Source organism: Mytilus galloprovincialis, chromosome 5, assembly GCF_965363235.1.
Source record: "Mytilus galloprovincialis chromosome 5, xbMytGall1.hap1.1, whole genome shotgun sequence".
In the NCBI taxonomy this organism is placed as follows: domain Eukaryota; kingdom Metazoa; phylum Mollusca; class Bivalvia; order Mytilida; family Mytilidae; genus Mytilus; species Mytilus galloprovincialis.
In genome coordinates, this window is record NC_134842.1 from 14,766,282 (window position 1) to 14,784,724 (window position 18,443).

General features: G+C 31.5%; 1 protein-coding gene across 1 annotated transcript in view; it reads right to left on the reverse strand.

Moving 5' to 3' along the window:
- Positions 1-556: 556 nt before the first annotated feature.
- LOC143075227 (uncharacterized) overlaps positions 557-18,443 on the reverse strand; it is a 78,033-nt gene continuing 60,146 nt past the window's right edge. The window contains exon 2 of the mRNA XM_076250583.1: positions 557-838. Coding sequence (XP_076106698.1) covers positions 570-838 — 269 coding nt within the window. The 3' untranslated portion in view covers positions 557-569. The remainder of the gene's footprint in view (positions 839-18,443) is intronic.

Genomic DNA, 18,443 nt, shown 5'->3' on the forward strand with positions numbered 1-18,443 from the left:
GACGACGGACGCAAAGTGATGGGAAAAGCTCACTTGGCCCTTCGGGCCAGGTGAGCTAATAAAAACATGAAGCACATTTACGACTATATACAATCCGTTAGTGGATTTTCCCGAGGAGGTCAACTATATATAGTTATGGGTTTTACAAGTATCTTGAACCTATTTGATCAGATTTAGACCAGGCTCATTTAACCTGATTGAAAAAGTATGTCTTCATCATATGAAAATCAACCACGATTCCTCCTATTAGGGGTTTAGTATCAGACCATCAATATGGATATGTTTCTTAGATATAGAAAGATGTGGTGTGATTGCCAATGAGACAACTCTCCATCCAAATAACACTTTATAAACGTAAACCATTATAGGTCAATGTACGGCCTTCAACACGCAGCCTTGGCTCACACCGAACAACAAGCTATAAAGGGCCACAAAATTACTTTTGTAAAACCATTCAAACGGAAAAACAACGGTCTATAATCTGATGCTATTTAAAATGGAAAAAGAGATGACAATATAATTCAAAGCTATGCTGGAATGTGATAGTAGAATGATATTAAAAGAAATAGTTATTTTTTATTTTTAAATTTGCTTAAAAATTTATTTGGTACAGGTTTTCTGTCTTCCTCTTCATAATCGTCAGCATCGTCATCATATTCGTCATCTTCCGGTACAACATCATTGTCACGTGTGTAAAAATTACCATTCGTCGTTCTCCTACCTTGGAGTCCAGTAATCATAGAGGTTTGTCTGTTTCTGTCGTTAATGTATGCATTCCATTCTCCAAGTCCTTTCCGAAAGTTAGGCGTTATTTCGTATGTTTTCGTTTTCTTTGTTGCTATAATAGATAATCATTAATGAAATGTACAATTTATATTAATTAAAAGTCATATGAAACCCCAAATTAAAAAAAAAATATGCATATTTTTTTTTTTATAGCTAAATGGATAGTTTTCATTTTACAACTTATGTACAAATACTTTTTTCCTGAGGAAAATTCTTTAATTTGTCCACATGTAGAAGAAGTTTACTTAATTTTAATTGCTTGCTTCCAGGAAGCTATTCGCCGACATATTTTCCGTTAGCGTGACCTTCCGCGTAAAAATCCGGTGATCGCAATACACATGGATCTGTCATTAAAATAAAAAATTATCTGATTGAACATGTTAAACACGTGCTCAATACCCATGGTGTTTGTTGATTGTTTACTAAAAGGTGACAATCGGTAAACTTTGGCTTCAAAACACGGCGTTTAATGAACTGCCATTTTTTTTGTAATAAAATTAACGGTACTAATTTTCTTGCACCAGATGCGCATTTCGAAGTCACTCGTTTTATATGACTTTAAAGAATCGAAACAAACGGCGAAAGCTAAAAAAAATGAAAATAAAAAGCATGTGTAACTACATACAATGACACATAATTCGATACATAAAATCGGTTCATAAAAAGCATAGTGCTCTATACTGGCAGTAAAAGAATGAAAAATAGGACACGCTTACCCTTCCGGACTGCGCACAGCCGCACTCATGACATAAAACCTAGTTTCACTTGAATTCGTATTGCCATAGAAGATTTTTAGAATTATTTTTTGGTAAGTAGTAATTTAGAGGTACTTTATATCGTTTAAATTGCGGTTGTTTTCATCGTCCTGTGAGATTTTAATGTCAGACCAAGAGTATTTGCAAAAGTTCTCTTCGATTTTTTTGCCCACCTACATTCAAACAGAAATGATTTTGTATAAAAGTATTTTGTCACACAGTTATAATATCGAAATATATCCTTATTGTAAATGAGTATATGGTATAACGTAAAACTATTCTAAATTAGGAAAATGTTCATTCCAATTCTGTACCTATTGTTATATAAGGCCAAACCAATTTAATTTCTTGTTCTACGGATTTTTCGACTCCAAAATGTGGGGCGAGCGAGCGATTTGAAAATTTTAATAAAAAAATATTTAATTTGCAAATTTTTGAGGCGAAGCTTGAAAAGTAAAGGCGAGCGATTATAATTTTTTTTGTAAACATCAAATAGTAGGTTTTGACAATATTAAAGCTTGATTTATCACTTGTACTTTGACATTTCTCTAATTTCTGAAGTATTTTTTCCCTGTTCACCAAGAAATAATTAAATCTGGTCTATGTATGTGTGACTGACAATGAGACAATTCTCCATCCAAGTCATAATCAGTTTGGGGACAACCCCTTAATGTTATAAATATCCCTTTTACATGTTTTATGAGGGATAAATATAAGTTATAATATATTTGTTTGTACAAAAGGGCTCATATTTTCTCAAAGAACTATATATCTATCTGGTATTAAATGGTCAAAACATGTCCAAGAATTTTGTAATATTCCTGGACTTTAAACATGTTAACACATTTACTTTAACAGTTTAATATTATTCAAAATAAGTGGACCCCTCTTTTAGAAAAAGTTGTCTAAAATATGATGTAACTCTTCTCTTTTTGAGTACAAAATTCTAAGTTTTCAAAGGTTTTGTATAGAAGAACTATACAAATCCTTGGTATTTCTATTTTCTTTTCTACATTAGTAAAATGACTCCTTGTCTGAGGGAGGGTTGTTCTCAACCTGATAATAACAACACAGGTGGAAGCAGGACAAATCACCCCACTGGCAAAACGCCCCAACACCAAATCGCCCCACTTTTTCACCAACTCGCCCCACTTTAAAAAAAATCGCCCCAATCTGGTTTACCAACTCGCCCCACTTTTTAAAAATCGCCTCACTTGTGAAAAGGGTTAAATCCCGTTAACTTTTCCCCTGTCAACTCGCCCCACTTACTTAAAATCTACTTCAATATATAATTTTCAGTTCTACCAACTAGCCCCACTTAAATGAAAACTAATCTACACATGCAGAACACAGAAAAAAAAAACGAAATTCATTAAACCAATATTTTTTAAATCAAATGATGTTTAACATTTTTAATAGTTATCAAAAGTACCAGGATTATAATTTTATACGCAAGACGCGCGTTTCGTCTACATAAGACTCATCGGTGTCGCTCAGATCAAAATAGTTAAAAAGCCAAACAAATACAAAGTTGAAGAGCATTGAGGACCCAAAATGCCAAAAAGTTGTGCCAAATACGGCTAAGGTAATCTACTCCTGGGGTAAGAAAATCTTTAGTTTTTCGAAAAATTCAAAGTTTTGTAAACAGAAAATTTATAAAAATGACCATATAATTGATATTCATGTCAACACCGAAGTGCTGACTACTGGGCGGGTGATACCCTCGGGGACGAAACGTCCACCAGCAGTGGCATCGGCCCAGTGGTGTAAAATATAATTGAAAATACATTTTCGTATCATTATTGGAGAATAACTTTATACTTGTAAGCTTAGTTATTTGTATAACAATTGAAAAGAAACCTGTTAATTGTATCATAATCATACAATTTAAGATTTCAATTAACATTAATTTGATTTTATAGACCTTCGCTAAGGTTTTCATAGGTATTGAAGTGGGGCAGGGACATAGATATACAACGGGATTGCATCTTTTTTCATAAGTGGGGCAAGTTGGCACTAATAAATTCATCGTGGTTTATCTATTTGTCATGAGTGGGGCGAGTTGGCAGACCTTATTTCAGCAAAATTTTAACACTTTTCATAAGTTGGGCATGTTGTCCAACCTATTTGCAATGTGATTTTACACTTTTTAATAAGTGGGGCGATTTTTTAGAAAGTGGGGCGAGTTTGTGAAAAAGTGGGGCGATTAGGTGTGGGGCGATTTTTCATGGATTCGTGTCAAAGGAATCCATGACAAATCGCCCCACTGGCAAATCGCCTCACACCTAATTCTATAAGTATAGGTCAAAGTATGGCCTTTTACACAGGGCTTTGATACAGCCCAAACAGCAGGCTATAAAGGACCCCAAAATTATTAGCGTACACAATTCGAACAGGAAAACCAACGATCTAATTTATATATCATGTATATCCAAACCGGGAGAATACCAATGAACAACATCAACAAACGATAACTGCTGAACGACAGGCCCCTCAATCAATCAGGACAGGTGCATAAACATGCAGCGGCTATATAGATAGTTGTATTTCGCCAGCATACAATATAATTGCAGTTGAAGGCAAATCCTTCAGAAGTTCTTTGTACTAAAGTTTTTATTCTAATAACGAACATTTTTTGATAGGGAATATAAGTAAGGGGGAAAGTAACCAATTTTTTGTTTTTTACAGGTATTTCCGCTGTTATAAATTTAATTCGGAGCACTCCCGCTTTGGATAAATAGGTTTCATGCTGAAACAAATAGTCTCACAGATATTTACAAAGTGTGGTGGGGTGCTTTTATGTTTAAAATCGTTATATACAGGTTAGACTGTGATTTTTTAAAAACAAATGTTGATATCTGACAGTAGTATTCAACGGAACTCAAAAGTTATATTTAACGAACTTGGTAATAATATTCAACAGAACGACAGTATTATTCAAAAGAATTTACAGTAAAATCATCAGAACTGACAGTAATATATAGCAGGACTAACAGTGATATGCAACGGAACTGTTAGTAATGATCAATGGAGCTGGTAGTAATATTCAACGGAATTTACAATAATATTCAACAGAATTTACAATAATATTCAACGGAACTTACAATGATATTCAACAGAACTGACAGTAAAATTCAACAGTAATATTGAACAGAACTGACAGTTATATTGAACAGGACTAGTACTGACAGTAATATTTACAGTTACATTTAAAGAAACTGTTCGTAATATTCAACATAACTAATAGTAATTTTCAACATAACTGACAGTAATAATCAACCGTACTGGCAGTTATATTCAACATAACTGACAGTAATATTAAATGGGACTGACCATGATAAAATTAACAGAACTGACAGCAATATTTAACAGGACTGATAGTAATATACAAAAGGACTGACATAAATATTTAACAAGACTGACAAATACATTCAACTAAACTTGTAGTCATATTTAACGGAGCTTATAGCAGAATTAAACAGGACTGGCAGTAATATTCAACGGTATTTACAGTAATATTTAACAGAACTGAGAGGAATATTTAACGGAGCTGAAAGTAATATTTAATAGGACTGAAAGTCATATTTCACAGGTCTAAACAGTAATATAGCTTATAGCATTAACCAAGATAACTAAACAAAGACCAATGAACCATGAAAATGAGGTCAAGGTCAGATGAACCATGCCAGGCAGACATGTACAGCTAACAATGCTTCCATACAACAAATATAGTTGACCTATTACTTATAGTTTAAGAAAAATAGACCAAAACACAAAAACTTAACACTGAGCAATGAACCGTGAAAATGAGGTCGAGGTCAAATAAAACCTGCGGGACTGACATATAGATCATAAAATATTTCCATACATCAAATATAGTTGACCTATGGCATATAGTATTAGATAAAAAGACCAAAACTCAAAAACTTAACTTTGACCACTCAACCATGAAAATGAGGTCAAGGTCAGATGTCATCTGCCCGCTAGACAAATACATCTTACAATCATTCCATACAACAAATATAGTAGATCTATTGCATAAAGTATGAGAAAAACAGACCAGACACAAGTTGGTTCCTTTTTCCTTTTTCCTTTTTCGATATTCAAATTTTGAAAAATATTACAAGTCCAAACTAAATTTTTTTTTGCTTCAAAATTTTTTTTCCTCAAAATTTTTTTTCCTCAAAATTTTTTTTTCCTCAAAATTTTTTTCCTCAAATTTTTTTTTTTCTCAAATTTTTTTTTTTCCTCAAATTTTTTTTTTCCTCAAATTTTTTTTCCTCAAAATTTTTTTTTTCTCAAATTTTTTTTCCTCAAAATTTTTTTTCCTCAAATTTTTTTTCTCAAATTTTTTTTTTTCCTCATTTTTTTTCGTTTCCTTATTCAATTTCTTTTTCCTTATTCGATTTTTATTTCCTTTTTCATATTCATTTCCTTTTTCGATTTCTATTTCCTGAATCGGATTCTATTTCCTTATTGGGTTTCTATTTCCTTATTCGGTTTCAATTTCCTTATTCGGTTTCTAGTTCCTTATTCGATTTTCATTTCCTTATTCGGTTTCTTTTTCCTTTTTCAATATTCATTTCCTTTTTCGTTTCTATTTCTTTATTCGGTTTCTGTTTCCTTATTTGATTTCTATTTCCTTATTCAATTTTCATTTCCTTATTCGGTTTCTAGTTCCTTATTCGATTTTCATTTCCTTATTCGGTTTCTTTTTCCTTTTTCAATATTCATTTCCTTTTTCGGTTTCTATTTCCTTATTCAGTTTCTATTTCCTTATTCGGTTTCTATTTCCTTATTCGGTTTCTTTTTCCTCATTCGGTTTCTTTTTCCTTTTTCAATATTCATTTCCTTTTTCGGTTTCTATTTCCTTATTCAGTTTCTATTTCCTTATTGGGTTTCTATTTCCTTATTCGGTTTCGATTTCCTTATTCGGTTTCTAGTTCCTTATTCGATTTTCATTTCCTTATTCGGTTTCTTTTTCCTTTTTCAATATTCATTTCCTTTTTCGGTTTCTATTTCCTTATTCGGTTTCTATTTCCTTATTGGATTTTCATTTCCTTATTCGATTTCCATTTCCTTATTCGGTTTCTTTTTCCTTTTCCAATATTCATTTCCTTTTTCGGTTTCTATTTCCTTATTCGGTTTCTATTTCCTTATTCCATTTTCATTTCCTTATTCGATTGCTGTTTCCTTATTCGGTTTCTATTTCCTTATTCGGTTTCTATTTCTTATTCGGTTTCTATTTCCTTATTCGGTTTCTATTTCCTTATTCGGTTTCTATTTCCTTATTGGATTTTCATTTCCTTATTCGATTTCCATTTCCTTATTCGATTTTCATTTCCTTATTCGGTTTCTTTTTCCTTTTTCAATATTCATTTCCTTTTTCGGTTTCTATTTCCTTATTCAGTTTCTATTTCCTTATTCGGTTTCTATTTCCTTATTCGGTTTCTTTTTCCTTATTCGGTTTCTTTTTCCTTTTTCAATATTCATTTCCTTTTTCGGTTTCTATTTCCTTATTCAGTTTCTATTTCCTTATTCGGTTTCTATTTCCTTATTCGGTTTCTTTTTCCTTATTCGGTTTCTTTTTCCTTTTTCAATATTCATTTCCTTTTTCGGTTTCTATTTCCTTATTTAGTTTCTATTTCCTTATTGGGTTTCTATTTCCTTATTCGGTTTCGATTTCCTTATTCGATTTCTAGTTCCTTATTCGATTTTCATTTCCTTAATCGGTTTCTTTTTCCTTTTTCAATATTCATTTCCTTTTTCGGTTTCTATTTCCTTATTCGGTTTCTTTTTCCTTCTTGGATTTTCATTTCCTTATTCGATTTCCATTTCCTTATTCGATTTCCATTTCCTTATTCGGTTTCTTTTTCCTTTTTCAATATTCATTTCCTTTTTCGGTTTCTATTTCCTTATTCGGTTTCTATTTCCTTATTCGATTTTCATTTCCTTATTCGATTGCTGTTTCCTTATTCGGTTTCTATTTCCTTATTCGGTTTCTATTTCCTTATTCGGTTTCTATTTCCTTATTGGATTTTCATTTCCTTATTCGATTTCCATTTCCTTATTTGATTTCCATTTCCTTATTCGGTTCCTTTTTCCTATTTCGATATTCAATTTTGAAAAATATTACAAGTCCAAACTAAATTTTTTTTTTGCTTCAAATTTTTTTTTTCCTCAAAATTTTTTTTTCCTCAAAATTTTTTTTCCTCAAAATTTTTTTTTCCTCAAAATTTTTTTCCTCAAATTTTTTTTTTTCTCAAATTTTTTTTTTCCTCAAATTTTTTTTTCCTCAAATTTTTTTTCCTCAAAATTTTTTTTTTCTCAAATTTTTTTTCCTAAAATTTTTTTTCTCAAATTTTTTTTCCTAAAATTTTTTTTCTCAAATTTTTTTTTTTCGTTTCCTTATTCAATTTCTTTTTCCTTATTCGATTTTTATTTCCTTTTCATATTCATTTCCTTTTTCGGTTTCTATTCCCTGAATCGGATTCCATTTCCTTATTGGGTTTCTATTTCCTTATTCGGTTTCGATTTCCTTATTCGGTTTCTAGTTCCTTATTTGATTTTCATTTCCTTATTCGGTTTCTTTTTCCTTTTTCAATATTCATTTCCTTTTTCGTTTCTATTTCCTTATTCGGTTTCTGTTTCCTTATTTGATTTCTATTTCCTTATTCAATTTTCATTTCCTTATTCGGTTTCTAGTTCCTTATTCGATTTTCATTTCCTTATTCGGTTTCTTTTTCCTTTTTCAATATTTATTTCCTTTTTCGGTTTCTATTTCCTTATTCAGTTTCTATTTCCTTATTCGGTTTCTATTTCCTTATTCGGTTTTTTTTTCCTTATTCGGTTTCTTTTTCCTTTTTCAATATTCATTTCCTTTTTCGGTTTCTATTTCCTTATTCAGTTTCTATTTCCTTATTCGGTTTCTATTTCCTTATTCGGTTTCTTTTTCCTTATTCGGTTTCTTTTTCCTTTTTCAATATTCATTTCCTTTTTCGGTTTCTATTTCCTTATTTAGTTTCTATTTCCTTATTGGGTTTCTATTTCCTTATTCGGTTTCGATTTCCTTATTCGGTTTCTAGTTCCTTATTCGATTTTTATTTCCTTATTCGGTTTCTTTTTCCTTTTTCAATATTCATTTCCTTTTTCGGTTTCTATTTCCTTATTCGGTTTCTATTTCCTTATTGGATTTTCATTTCCTTATTCGATTACCATTTCCTTATTCGATTTCCATTTCCTTATTCGGTTTCTTTTTCCTTTTTCAATATTCATTTCCTTTTTCGGTTTCTATTTCCTTATTCGGTTTCTATTTCCTTATTCGATTTTCATTTCCTTATTCGATTGCTGTTTCCTTATTCGGTTTCTATTTCCTTATTCGGTTTCTATTTCCTTATTCGGTTTCTATTTCCTTATTCGGTTTTCATTTCCTTATTCGATTGCTATTTCCTTATTCGGTTTCTATTTCCTTATTGGATTTTCATTTCCTTATTCGATTTCCATTTCCTTATTCGATTTCCATTTCCTTATTCGGTTCCTTTTTCCTTTCGATATTCAATTTTGAAAAATATTACAAGTCCAAACAAAATTTTTTTTGCTTCAAAATTTTTTTTCCTCAAAAATTTTTTTTCCTCAAATTTTTTTTTCCTCAAAATTTTTTTTTCCTCAAATTTTTTATCCTCAAAATTTTTTTTCTCAAAAAGTTTTTCAAATTTTTTTTTCGTTTCCTTATTCGTTCTTTTTCATTTCCTTATACAGTTTCTATTTCCTTATTCGATTTCCATTTCCTTATTCGATTTTCATTTCCTTATTCGGTTTCTGTTTCCTTATTCGGTTTCTATTTCCTTATTCAGTTTCTTTTTCCTTATTCGGTTTCTGTTTCCTTATTTGATTTCTTTTTCCTTATTCAATTTTCATTTCCTTATTCGGTTATTATTTCCTTATATTTACAACTATCAAACATCAACACGCACCAAACTGGATGTAATTGAAAGATATCTAGAGGTCAATATACAGGCTCGAACAAAAGACAAAAAAGGAAAAGTATAGCGAGCTTTTTGGGATGAAGTAAAGACCGAACGTCAGTTTTAGTCGGATATACTTTAATGTTAGTCTTACATGTATAGATGTGTACATATATCATTGATTCAGTGGCGATGGCAAATAGACACTGATAAGTCTTAAATAAAATTTTATAGTTTTGAATGTTTCTTCATCAGTTGACTAAAACTAAGTGGAGGTATGTTCTTATTGCCGACAAGAGAGGCACTCAACCTATATTAATTTGTGCATAAAGCGATTGAAAGTTGCTAATTACTGAATGTTTTTGCCACAAATGCGAAAGTTTTAATCTGTGTATATATACTTAAAATACGATGATAAAATTCATTTCTTTTTCAGGATTTCTGTCAGATCCAACCATGTAGTAAGTCATGTTGGTGAGATATGGTTTTAGTCGATGATGTTCCTGAAGAACCTGTAGTACAAAGTATATCACTGGATTGAGCTCTCTGTCTAAGTGTATCATTAAAGTGCTTTGCTTTGAGCTGAGTTCATTGCTGTGCAATTCATTCTTTGTGAAATAAAGAATTGACATACAACTCTCATGTACAAGGATTTGTCAAAGTAGTATTCATTCTATGTACAATGTACTAGTATGTAATAGGGAGATAAAAAAAAAAGCATTTTATTTCGATTTGAACCAAACATTATGTGTCTATTGATCAAATTGAAGAAAAAAAACCGGACAATGCTACTCCCCCTTCACGCAATATTATGCTAGGTTGTTTTAATACATCTGTATTGCCTACTAAAGACTAGGACCTGAGTGTAAATGGTCATTCAATTATGTGAAGAAGAACAAATTTAGGCCTATCTGGCCTAATTGATTTCTAAAACTATTATATTTCATTGTACCTGTTCAACATTTTTTCATTTATTCGTTTATTTCTTAATTTGTGTGAATTAACATATGTTTGGATTGGGAAACAAGTTTTGCAACTTATATTAATCCCTTTCCACTTTGCGGGTGAGAGTGCTGCCTTGTAGCGGCATTAGCCTACTCTTTTTCGAAATCTACAAGGGTGTCTTTAACGTGCAAGAGATATGGCTCTCTCTTATCACGGGTCAGCCATTTATCGTCCCCTTGCGACGGACTATCATCGTTTCCTTAAGACCATACTCGCAAATGGTGTCAAGGGAGAGCAGAAAATTGAGTCCCTGAAATTGTCATCCCGAACGGGAATCGAACCAGGAACCTTTGTGTTAGTAGTTCGATGATCTAACCACTACACCACGGCTCTCACTAACATTGTTACAGTAAATGTTAATTACTACACTTTCATACCACAACAAATACTGTAATGGTATCACTTATATTTGTGTCCATATATTATAACCAAAAAAATAAAAAGAGAATAATTTTGCACTACCATTTTTGTATTGAATATTATAACTTTTTAGATATCTAGACACATTAACTAGATGCTCATAATATCCACCTTACATGCTTGAATTCTACCAGATTACTCTAAGAACAGTTATGAGTCTTTGAAGCATGCTGACAAAGGATCCTTTCACGATATCATTTTCACATTAGTAAAAACTCTTTTTTGCTTTGACAAGCTTTGGAGGAAATATTATCAAAGAATTGAAGAAAAAACCACAACACATAAGTTCTCTTTCTAGCTCATCTAGCCCCAAGCATCATGTCAGGCATTTTCATTACTAAAAAAAACAATTCGACATTTTGACAAAAAGTTTTACTAATGATACTGACGATCCACCATAAAGTAATATACATAGATCCATACAAATAGTAAGCAAATACATATGAAAAAGATGTGGTATGATTGCCAATGAGACCAAAATGACACAGAAATTAAAACAACTACAGTACGACTTTCAACAATGAGCAAAGCCCATACCGCATAGTCAGATATTAAAGGCCCCGAAATGACAATGTAGAACAATTCAAACGAGAAAACTGACGGCCTTATTTATGTACAAAAAATAAACGAAAAACAAATCCACACTCATCTGTGTCCACACTTGTTATCTAATAAAATATCATACAAACACTATATATATATATATATATATTATTAATTCGTATATTTTAACATATTTGATTCGTTTAGAGATAGTCACATGTTAAACTATAGTTTCGAAGGTAGAGAAAAAACGACGGATAGCAAAAAGCATATTGACCGGCAAAAAGCATATCGCACGGTTATTTTTAGAATATCTAAAAACCGATATACTTTGTGACGTCATGTACTGAATTTCATGGGCGGATTCTGGATTTTAGAAAAGGGGCGACATTTTTAAAGATGGCTGAGCGAAGCGAGTCGAAAAAAATTGTGACCTTTTTGGGGGCTAAAAAACATAAAATTTATGTAGAATGCATGTTTAAACGGTTCCTTATTTTGGGCATATATATTTTATAGTTGTTGTAAAGTGTAAGGGTTGAACATTTTTTTATGCTGTATATATAAAATAATAGTATGGATCCAAAGCTATTTCCTGCTTTATTGCATGTAGGACCTCGACATGGACAATTCTTGTTTGTTGTATGTTAAGTTAGAACAACCTCACAGATTTCTTGTTGTAAACCAGATATACGCCGGGCTCTTCAATGAAATTTACAATACGACCGACACGATTGAAGAAAGACAAACAAGCAATTTTTATCCAAATGCTCGGTTGATATGTTTCGCCAAATTTTTTTAATGGAAATGCGGGGTTCCAAATTAACAAAAGGATACGACATAATTCTAAAATGACAGCGAGTTTATGAATGACGGTTGACAAATGGATCACACACAGCAGCCGGTGGCATTTCGGTCTTGAAAAAAGTATTTAATATGCAGTATCAGTTCGCCGAAACAGACATTCCAGTCACACATGCAAACCCCCGCCCCCAAAAAATACGCCCGTTTTTTTGTTCATCATGTTTATATAATTCTAAATAATTTTGTTGGAAACTTTCGTTTCTTATAGCAAAAAAGTGGACAAGATTATTGTTTTCAATCCAGATACGGTCAAAATTTTAGTTTTTAATAGACAAAAACCCAAGTCAGTTTTTTTTCTTTCAAATATCTCAGACCGCCTTCTCTAACAAATGGTTCGTTCCTTACACTTTAAATCTATTTAGACTGGGGACCATCATTCAGCTGTGTTATTTCTAGTAAAAATAGGCTGGGGCGTTTGGGGTTACACAGGTTTCCGTAGGTAAGTAATAATGTTGTGGAACTTTTTTTCAAGAAAGTGTAATAGAGTATAACTTTCTGTCTCGTGGAATTGTGAAATAGAACTTCAAGTCAATACGTTCTTGTTCAATCCTGTTTCGTTTTGAAGATGTCATGATTGTTATCCTCAGTCTATGTGTTACTGAAATTTGATTTTCAAAATGACTGAGTGACGTTTTACGGCGAACTGGTCAACTCCGCCATAGCGAATCACATGAGTTTGTTATAATCAGTAAATACCAGCAAAACATATCATTATAAGTAAATAATTGTCGCATAAAAAATAAATACACCGGAAATGGGAAAGTTCTCGAAGACTTGTCTGATTAATCAGTTTCCCCAAAAACGTCCAAGCAACGCCTTATTTGACCCATCTAGATCCGCCACTGCCAGTCAAACTACGTCTTCCAATGTAAATACAGAAACAAAATCATCAATTGTATATGAAAAATGAAATATATATTATCACTAAGTTTAAAACAATATTTTGGTCGAGAGAAAAATTACAATAAAAAGATTCATTCATACTGCTAGATTTGAACTTGGCACTGTTACATTGTGTACGATGCCAACGACTAGGAGATCACGGCTATGAACAGCCCGCATTTGATGCTGAAAAATTTACATTATTATATATTGTACATCTGTATCAAAAGCAATTCTGCTTGAGATTCACAACACGTACCACAAATCATACTAGTTTATTGATTGATTGACGATGGATGTTAGATGTCATATAAACGTTCAAAACAATCTAAACATAATGTAAATGAAGGATTCAAGGATAGTTTCACTACATACATAGAAAGTATAAACACAATATAATAAAAGTACATAATATAAAAAATTTAGAATGCATGTGTCATTCTTAAAAGAACTATGAGAGACTGTTACATTTTTGTATTTACACAGAACATAAAAGTGCAATGTCACCATGCACATTCAAGGATGATGGATTAATCAGTTTACACAAATATTTATGTATACTTATTCAAATTCAATTAGTTTAATTACCAAATTTTAGAAACTATTTATATTCACATATATTATTTAAATATTTCTTTTACATTATAGTATATATTTTTTAGTTTGAAAAGGATGAAAGTGTCTCATATGTCTTAAAGGCAGGGATCTAATATTGTTTTAAAGAATTTTTTTATATTGTATATGATGATGTATATTGGATCGTGACACTATAATAAACTATTTACTTACTTACTATATACAGTAATTTGCAATCAGCATACAACAAATGGAAGTTTTTAACGACCTTGACTGGCTATCTAGCATACGTGTACAAGGTTGCTAATTACTATATATAAATTACAAATTTACTCCGATATATATACTAATATATAAAAACTGTTGTTTCTAATTTGTGTTTGTAGCTATGTATACTGTATTGTTTAGTACTATATTTGTATTTTTATACTATTAAACGAGAAGACCTCCTTTTGTGTGTCGCTTCTCTTCCTTCCATGATAAATTAATCATCATGCCTCTGGGTTTTAAAGATGACATGCATAGTCGCATTTGTCGTCCATTCTTATGGTTCATTTTTGGAGAAAAACAACAAAAAAAGGAGTCCGAATATCAATTCCGTCATCAGACTGACTTTTAGTCATAGATAAGACTTCCGGTTTGAAACATGCACACAAGTACAACCACTCGTATGATAGATAACAAAAATGAGAAATAAATTAGCCAATCAGAGCGTTGTCCATATTATGGTGTTTAGATCCACAACTATCTTACCACCTTAGAAAAGACAATTATTTTTCGCGTTTATCTGTATATATAAACTACGATTATACTACTTTAATATTTAAAGACTCGCTGTATAATGTCTACTGTTTTCTTTGAAATGACAATTTAAGGGATCATACCAGTTGCATATATATATGTTGTGTACAAGATGTAATGTTGTACAAATTATAATTTTTACAGATATTTTGTACAAGTTGTCATTGTTTTATGAACATCTTATTTTGCATATTTCTGTAATATTTCCATAACTACTTGATACCAGGGTTTTCCCTTGATCAATTATTTCTTCGCCACCTCTTTCGCCAAAACAATATATTTTTCGCCACTTTATTATTTTTTTCGCCAAATAACAAGAAATATATTTTTTCGTTTAAAATTTACCTTTTTTTAACCCCTCCCTCTTCCCTTAAATAAGATGATTTTGCTCCATTGTGTCAATGATTATTCTCTCAAACTTATTTAAGAGTGTACATTTTAATGAATAGACTTTAAAACAACGATTTTTTTTATAACTTAAAAGGGAAATATCTTATTGTATTTTAAACAACTTTCCTAATTAGGGGCCCACTATACTTTAATGATAAAGAAGATATAAGTCCTGGAATATAACAAAATTAATGAACATGTTTTGGTCACATAATACCAGTATAGTTCGTAATGAAAGTTTCTTTAAAAGAAAAATACTAAAACTCAAACGACTTTAAAGTAGTCGTCCTAATCAATTACCTAAATCAAATTTAAAGGATAATTAAAGTTTTAAATCGGAGATTGTTCTTGCTTTTGAACATTTTCCTCACATCAGCATCTTTCTTTTCTAATCTACCTTTAATGGTAGTAGATGGGACGTCAAAAGAGTTTGCTTCAAATACGCGCGTCACAAAGTGGTAGATAAACTCTGTATGTAACATTTAGTAGCAGCCATTTAACAATTATTGTATTCTACTTCTTCTTATAAATATTAAAGGTTTTTAAATTTTGGTAATTAAATTTTTGTTACTTTCCAAATTTTTTTTTAATAATTTCCGTATATTAATTATATGTTTTTTTTAAATCATTTATAAATACCAAAATCTATTTAATTTATAGAATTTGTAATGATTAAACATTAAATAAAACATTCATATACAAATAAAACATCTGCTATCAAAAAGGGGAAATTACAACCCATTTAAGTTAAATTAAACTTTAACATTAGTACTTGTAAAATATTGTATACAAAGGTATCAATTGAACTAGAGGACTTGGAAATTTTGAACCATGCAGGAATCAAATATCTTATTAATCCCTCTAAAATAGTATGTTTCTTTGCTTACACATTTAAATCATTATCTTATTCAATGTATTGACTGCACAAAAAGGACTTGTAAAGATCAAACACATTTTTTTTAATAGTAGCTTGGACAAGAAATGACGTTTTTATTGAAAACGCCCAATTCTAAAGCCGATGGACAAACATGAACCATCAGTAATAATTGAAACAACAGATCATTCATATTATCTTATATTATTTTACCGCTCTATAATAGTATCCCAATACAGATACATATAAATGGGGTGGGGTGGGTGCATATATACGTTACTATCATTTTTAAATCACATTGATAGCGTTTGAAAAATTTTAATAAGAGAGAATTAGTTAAATAATGTATCTTAAAATATTTGAGATAATACTTTCAAATAAAATTATGGGTTAGAACCACAAATTCCTGACTTCTCAGTTACATGTCAGTTGTATTACTATAAAATTTTTTTTACTTTAAACTCATCAATTTTAAATTAGAAGAAGGCAAGGAAAGGAGAATTGTGAATTTAATGCAACAATAAAAAATAAAATAAAAAATGTTTAGCAAAGCAAACGACATGGTCCTGTGCTATTCGTTTGATGCATGGATGAAATCTACAATCAACGACAGTGTAGTAACTTCAAACACGAAATTAGTCAAAGAATCTTTGATGGTACCTATTGAACTTCTTTGAAGTCAAATTTTCCCATGGTTGATACTACAGATCAAAGCCTTTTTTTACCCTTTTATGTTCAACATTCCCATGAAAAAAAGTATTGGTCACGTGACGGGGAATTGGCAGCATCCTTTTTCTGTAGACTTTTGTTCTGTTCGGTAAACCTTTCATTGCACAAGTTACTTTGCAGCACAATGGACGAAGTATCAGCACGAGGGTAGGTAAATTATTTCATTGATTCTTTTTGTCTTATGTAAAGGAGTTTTTAAAGAAATTCATTTTAACAATAAATAAAGGATAAAGCTCATCATAAATTACATGTAAGCATTTGGCAAAGAGTCGAAGTATGAATAAATGAACGAGGAATTGAAAGTAAAAGCAGCTTTACAGTATTTGTTGTCAATGCGAACAGATTTTAACCACAGCTATATGTGTTTTTTTTCAAAATATAAGTCATTCTTGAATATATTGATGTAATAACTGGTACACAGACAATTTGAATTGTGTTGTCATGTATGGGACAATAAAACAAATCAAATGATGTATTCAGGGAGTACGTGGGTCATTATTTCCATCCTGTTTGAGAATTTGTAAACGGTCGAGTCCCCCACACCTTAACCACATATATGGGACAATAAACAAATCAAATGAGATATATGGGGATTCCCTGTGGTCACCCCACCCACTCCTGTTTTAGAACATGTAATTGGTCGAGATCCCAATCCTTAACTATATATATTTATGTATGAGAAAATAAAACAAATCAAATGAAATATAGGGTGAGTCCCTTGGGTCACCCACCCATACCTGTTAGAGAACTTGGAAATGATCGAGATCCCAACCCCAAACCATATATATTCATCCTGCCACATTTTTTATGTATGTGCATGTCCCAAGGCAGGAGCCTGTAATTCAGTGGTTGTCGTTTGTTTATGTGTTACATATTTGTTTTTCGTTCATTTTTTTAAACCAGAAAACATAATGCCCCTCTACTATCGTAGGTGGGGGCATACAAAAATTAATAAATAACACTCATAATGCTTAGAATGGTTGTCCTCGTGCAACACAGTTAATAACACCATATAGGAAAAACAGAACTCATTTTGTCATAAGACACTGTCAAACATCCATACATACTATCCACACTCATCTGTGTCCACACTTGTTTTTTTTACATAAATAAGGCCGTTAGTTTTCTCGTTTGAATTGTTTTACATTGTCTTATCGGGGCCTTTTATAGCTGACTATATGCGGTATGAGATTTGCTCATTGTTGAAGGCCGTACGGTGACCTATAATTTTTAATGTGTGTGTCATTTTGATCTTTTATGGATATTTGTCTCATTGGCAATCATACCACAACTTCTTTTTTATATCATGTATAACAAATATAATAAGGTTTATGGCGAGTCCGTGGAGGTCACCTCACCCTTCCTGTTTGAGAACTTGTAAACGGTCAAGATCCCCACTCCTAAACCGTATTTATTCCTGTTCGTCATTTCAAAAAGATTTGAATGTCATACAAGATCATTCTCCTATGCGTCGCATATGTATATCACTTTACTACTCTTAACCAATGTGTACTGGACTTTGTCCAATGTCAGGCTTCAACGTGAATGACGAATTGTTGGAGCTTTATTTGGGAGACTTCGTAACGGAATCCCGTTACAAATAGTATGTTTATTATAAAATTTTATTGGTGCATAAAATGAGACTAGGTTAATTGAATTTACTTTAATTATTTTAGGAATTATTTCTGGGCCTATCACAATTTTTAACCGGATTTTTGTGACAAAAATGTCGGTTATTGATTTGGGGATGTACGGCGGGCGGCGAAGCGGGCGACCACCAAATGTTGTCCGTGCATTTACTTATGAACCATTCAACCGAAGCTTTTCAAATTTTAATATGTTGTTACAGACAACAAA